A 6,126-nucleotide genomic window follows, 5' to 3' on the forward strand; every position below is an offset into this window, starting at 1 on the left:
TGGTAAAATAAAGCAAATTGGATCTGAAGTAAATGGTTTGTGAAAAAAAGTTAAATGTTCATTTTTTTTAAACATTCCAAAAATTCCTGTCAAACACCTGAAGGGTTAATAAACTTCTTGAATGTGGTTTTGAGCACCTTGAGGGGTGCAGTTTTTAGTATGGTGTCACACTTGGGTATTTTCTATCATATACACCCCTCAAAGTGACTTCAAATGTGATGTAGTCCCTAAAAAAAAAATGGTGTTGAAAAAATGAGAGATTGCTGGTCAACTTTTAACCCTTATAACTCCCTAACAAAAAAAAAAATGGTTCCAAAATTGTGCTGATGTAAAGTAGACATGTGGGAAATGTTACTTATTAAGTATTTTGTGTGACATATCTCTGATTTAAGGACATGAAAATTTAAAGATGGAAAATTGCGAAAATGTCAAACTTTTTGCCAAATTTCCGTTTTTTTTCACAAATAAGGCTTCTTTTACACGTCCGTCGTTTGCAGTCCGCCGCAATCCGTCGTTTAGGGCAAAAAACGGATCCTGCAAATGTGCTCGCAGGATCCTTTTTTTGCCCATAAATTTGTATTAGCGACGGATTGCCACACGTCGCATCCGTCATGTGACGGCTCCATCGTGTTTTGTCGGACATGGCGACAGCCCCGTATCGACGGAAATGTGAAAGAGGCCTAAGCTCAAGTAATGTCAAGGAAATTTTACCACTGACATGAAGTATAATATGTCACGAGAAAACAATGTCAGAATCACTGGGATCAGTTGAAGCGTTCCAGAGTTGTAACCTCATAAAGGGACAGTGGTCAGAATTGTAAAAATTGGCCCGGTCATTAACGTGCAAACCACCCTCGGGGGTAAAGGGGTTAAGTCCTAAAAAAGTTAAGTGACTGCAGCCATTTATGTTTTCCAAATTAATGTTTGCTACCACAATACAGGTTTCCGGAGGAACCATAGCGGAGCTTCTGACTGCCTTGAAAACAATGTCATTCACAGAAGCTGTTGATATCATCGAGCAGTCACGGCCAAGCATTAAAGATATACCCCAATCCTCTGACTCGCTATCTGAGGCTCAAGAAAAAGGTGAGCATGTCCTTGTATTTCTTGTCTGTAGACAGGACAGAGGTATCCAGCCCAGAGAGAAGGACCTCAAGCTATAAACACGCATTAACTGGACTAGAGACTTACTTAGAGAGACACCCTAATATGGTATATTCTGACTATATTCTAACTATTAATCAAAAAATATAGATATATGTGAGAGCTACTAGGTTAGTGACTATGCTGAAGATGACAGCATGATCTTGCTACATTGCAACTTGTGACGGTGTAGAGCTTAAAAGGTTATAGATTGCCTGAGTCGAGATTCTGAGGAGGCGGAGCTCGCTGTTATGTGGTTCCGCTGTACATAGAACCTGGATTGCCTTGCTAGTTAGAAAAAAGGTACATTCTGCTGGCAGCACACCATTTTTCTAGTAGGCCTCTCCAGGTAAATGAGCATGGGGCAGCCATTCCACACTCTGCTAAGCTACACTACTAATTCTAGAGCAAATGGTCGCTGGTCTATAATTTACATTAAAAAAGCAAACAAACATGTAAACCTGCTTTTAACCCCTTAATGATCGCCGGTACGCATTAAAAAGTAGGTACTTATTCCCTCATTGCCATTTTAAAACGGCAATAGAAAATAAGGCTGTAGTGCTCCCCCCCCCCTTCAGGATCAGAAAATCTAGGTACCCCAAAGAAGATGATGAGGGCCAGTTTTTATGGTCCCAATCTTGTGATTTCCGTTATTCAGTGAATAATGGGGATTACACACACACAAAAAATAAGTGTGCCCGCTGTTAAAATTATTTCTCTCTTTTCTGACATGATATACATGTCAGAAGAGATAGAAATTATACCTCTGCCATCCTCCGGTCCCTCCTGATCCATCCGCTAGCCCAGTGTCATCTCCCTGGGAAAAAAAGGCGGGCCAAGATCTGCCGACCGGTACCCGGCACGGATAGGAAATTTTCCCTATTGGTTTCTTTTGATCACTGTGATGAACCCCATCACAGTGATAAAAAAATAGTAAATCAAATCTCCCTTTGTTACTCCATTAGTTAGATAAAAAGATATACATATATAATTTTTTTTTTCTTTGCAGTTGGCGTTAGGGTCGTTTTTTTGCCTCAAAAGTAAAAAAAAAAAAATGTCGGCTAATGTTGAGCGCAAGTGCTCGCTACTCGAGTTTGCGTCGGGTACTCGGGTATGCACAGAGTGTCACGGATCCCTGCATGTTTTTTTGGGGTGTCTAACATCCGTAAAACATGCAGGGCAGGGACTCGAGCATGTCACTCAAGCACCCGCAATATTCGGTGCATACCTGAGCACCCGATGCAAGCTGGAGTAGCGAGCACTTGCGCTCAACACTAATGACAACATATTCAATATGTCAACCTAATGTTAGCAAATTCTGTGTTGTACCAGTAGGTTCAAAATGCTCACTATGCCCCTGGATAACATCCTTGAAGGGTGTGTTTTCCAAAATCGGGTCTGCTAATTATTCCAGCAAATTTTATATTCATATAGTCAAATGGCGCTCCTTCCCTTCCGAGCCCTGCTGTGCGCCCAAACAGTAGATTTCCCTCACATATGGGATATCAGTGTGCTCAAAGGAAATTGCACAACATGTTTTATGGTCCATTTTCTCCTATTGCCCTTATGAAAATAAAGTTTGGGTCTAAAGTAAATTTTCTGTGAAAAAAAAATGAAATGTTAATTTTTTCCTTCCACATTGCTTCAGTTCCTGCGAAGCACCTTAAGGGTTAATAAACTTCTTGAATGTGGTTTTGAGTACCTAGAGGGGTGTAGTTTTTAGAATGGTGTCACTTTTGAGTATTTTCTATCATATAGGCCCCTCAAAGTCAGTTCAAATGTGATGTGGTCCCTAAAATTTAAATGGTTTTATAAATTTTGTTGGAAAAATGAGAAATCGCTGGTCAACTTTTAACCCTTCTAACTTCCAAACAAAAAAAAAAGTTTCAAAAATTGTGCTGATGTAAAATAGACATGTGGGACATGTTATTTATTAACTAATTTGTGCGATGACTGATGTAGGGGCATGAGAATTAAAAGTTTGAAAATTACAACATTTTTAAAAATGTTGCCATTTTTTTTCCCCACAAATAACGCAAGTCATATCTAAGAAATTTTACCACCATCATGAAGTACAATGTCATGAAAAAACAGTCTCAGAATCAGTGAGATACGTTGAAGCGTTCCAGAGTTATAACCTCAAAGTGACAGTGGTCAAACACTGAATTTCTTTTCCATTCTCTTTTCCGTAGATCCCAAGTCTGCAGCATCAGATGAATACAAACTACAGTACCACGAGAGTATGTGTGACAGCGGGGTTGAAACGTCCTTTAGAAAGTTGAACATTTCACATTGTGAATTTGAGAAAATAGGGCCCGGACTCGCAGATCTCCAGTCTGAACAGGATGCTCCTCTCATCTGCAATAATTAAATTGTGCTCAATAAGAAAGGACTATGCTTTCTGAGCATGAATGTTTTACACTGGAAGCACTAGAGCCACTGAAAAGGCTTGCGGCTTGGAGCCAGTGTATAGACTTGCTACTTACAGTGGGGGAAATAAGTATTTGATCCCTTGCTGATTTTGTAAGTTTGCTCACTGACAAAGACATGAACAGTCTATAATTGTAAGGGTAGGTTAATTTTAACATTGAGAGACAGAATGTCAAAAATATAATCCAGAAAATCACAATGTATAAATTCTATAAATCTATTTGCATTTTGCAGTGAGAAATAAGTATTTGGTCCCCTACTAACCATTAAGGGTTCTGGCTCCTACAGACCAGTTAGACGCTCCTAATCAACTTATTACCTGCGTTAAATACAGCTGTCTTACATAGTCACCTTTATAGAATACTCCTGTCCACAAACGCAATTAATCAGTCAGACTCTAACATCTACAACATGGGCAAGACCAAAGAGCTTTATAAGGATGTCAGGGACAAGATCATATGGGATACAAAACCATAAGATGGGGGGGGGACTTGTTAATGATCTCAAGGCAGTTAGGACCACAGTCACCAAGAAAGTTTTAAAATCCTGCAGTGCCCATAAGGTCCCCTGCTCAAGAAGGCACATGTGCAGTCCTGTCTGAAGTTTGCCACTGAACACCTGGATGATTCTGTGAGTGATTGGGAGGTGATGTGGTCAGATGAGACAAAAATGTATGTCTTTGGCATTAACTTGCTGTGTTTGGAGGAAGAGAAATGCTGCCCATAACTCAAAGAACACCATCCCCACTGTCAAGCATGGAGGTGGAAACATTATGTTAGGGGGGGTGTTTCTCTGCTAAAGGCAAAGGACTAATTCACTGCATCAATGGGAGAATGGATGGAGCCATGTACCTGAGTGACAACCTCCTTCCCTCCGCTAGGACAAAAATGGGTCGGGGCTGGGTCTTCCAGCAAGACAATGACCCAAAACATACAGCCAAGGCAACAAAGGAGACTCAAAAAGAAGCACATGAAGGTGATGGAGTGCCTAGCCAGTCTCCAGACCTTAATCCCATAGAAAACTTATGGAGGGAGTTGATGCTCTGAGGTGCCAAGCGACAGCCTCAAAATCTTAATGATTTAGACATGATCTGTAAAGAGGAGTGGACCAAAATTCCTCCTGACGTGCGCAAACCTCATCAACTACAAAAAACATCTGACTGCTTTGCATGTCAACAAGGGTTTTGCCACCAAGTATTAAGTATTGTTTGCCAGAGGGATCAAATACTTATTTCTCACAGCAAAATGCACATAAATTTACATAAAATTTATATAATGTGATTTTCTGGATTTTATTTTTGATATTCCATTTTTCAATATTAAAATTAACCTACCCTCAAAGTTATAGACTGTTCATATGTTTGGCAGTAGGCAAACTTATGAAGTCAGCAAGAGATCAAATATTTATTTATTTACCCTACTGTACAGCACTTCCAAGTGTGTAACCAAAGATGATGAATGTCGGTCGTTTATGTTGTAAGGCAGGAACTTGGAGGTTTGCACATTTTTGAGGTTTGTTGCACATAATATAATAATTCGGGATTTTCTGCCATTTTCTCCAGTTATTTGCCAGTAGATCGGTTTGCGACCTGATTATTTACTTGTTGCTGTGTAAAACATATCAAGGCAGACACCTTGTAACCATTTTTATGTCTTTCTTTTAATGACCTAATATTATATATTTTCAGAAGGTTTTATATTGTGCATTTTGTAATAAAATAAAAAATTCCTGCAGCGTCATCTAATTGGATTCTTAATTTTTACATTATATAAATATTCACGGTCCAGTGATATACAGTGGGGCAAAAAAGTATTTAGTTAGTCAGCAATAGTGCAAGTTCCACCACTTAAAAAGATGAGAGGCGTCTGTAATTTACATCATAGGTAGACCTCAACTATTGGAGACAAACTGAGAAAAAAAAATCCAGAAAATCACATTGTCTGTTTTTTTTAACAATTTATTTGCATATTATGGTGGAAAATAAGTATTTGGTCAGAAACAAACAATCAAGATTTCTGGCTCTCACAGACCTGTAACTTCTTCTTTAAGAGTCTCCTCTTTCTCCACTCATTACCTGTAGTAATGGCACCTGTTTAAACTTGTTATCAGTATAAAAAGACACCTGTGCACACCCTCAAACAGTCTGACTCCAAACTCCACTATGGTGAAGACCAAAGAGCTGTCAAAGGACACCAGAAACAAAATTGTAGCCCTGCACCAGGCTGGGAAGACTGAATCTGCAATAGCCAACCAGCTTGGAGTGAAGAAATTAACAGTGGGAGCAATAATTAGAAAATGGAAGACATACAAGACCACTGATAATCTCCCTCGATCTGGGGCTCCACGCAAAATCCCACCCCGTGGGGTCAGAATGATCACAAGAACGGTGAGCAAAAATCCCAGAACCACGCGGGGGGACCTAGTGAATGAACTGCAGAGAGCTGGGACCAATGTAACAAGGCCTACCATAAGTAACACACTACGCCACCATGGACTCAGATCCTGCAGTGCCAGACGTGTCCCACTGCTTAAGCCAGTACATGTCCGGGACCG

At 39.9% G+C, this 6,126-nt stretch overlaps 1 protein-coding gene across 2 annotated transcripts in view; it reads left to right on the top strand.

Moving 5' to 3' along the window:
• The window catches only part of NFKB1 (nuclear factor kappa B subunit 1), a 161,223-nt gene extending 155,911 nt beyond the window's left edge, over positions 1-5,312 (top strand). The window contains exons 23-25 of one of the 2 annotated variants that reach the window (XR_011316755.1): positions 942-1,086; positions 3,336-3,919; positions 4,353-5,312. Coding sequence is in view for 1 of the 2 variants with exons in the window: in XM_069743654.1 (XP_069599755.1) it covers positions 942-1,086; positions 3,336-3,514 (324 nt within the window). In the remaining variant the exon portion in view is untranslated. Of the gene's footprint in view, positions 1-941; positions 1,087-3,335 lie in introns of both variants that reach the window. The other variant, XM_069743654.1, reaches the window with a different exon arrangement.
• The last annotated feature ends 814 nt before the right edge of the window (positions 5,313-6,126 follow it).

Source organism: Ranitomeya imitator, chromosome 1, assembly GCF_032444005.1.
Source record: "Ranitomeya imitator isolate aRanImi1 chromosome 1, aRanImi1.pri, whole genome shotgun sequence".
Taxonomy (NCBI): domain Eukaryota; kingdom Metazoa; phylum Chordata; class Amphibia; order Anura; family Dendrobatidae; genus Ranitomeya; species Ranitomeya imitator.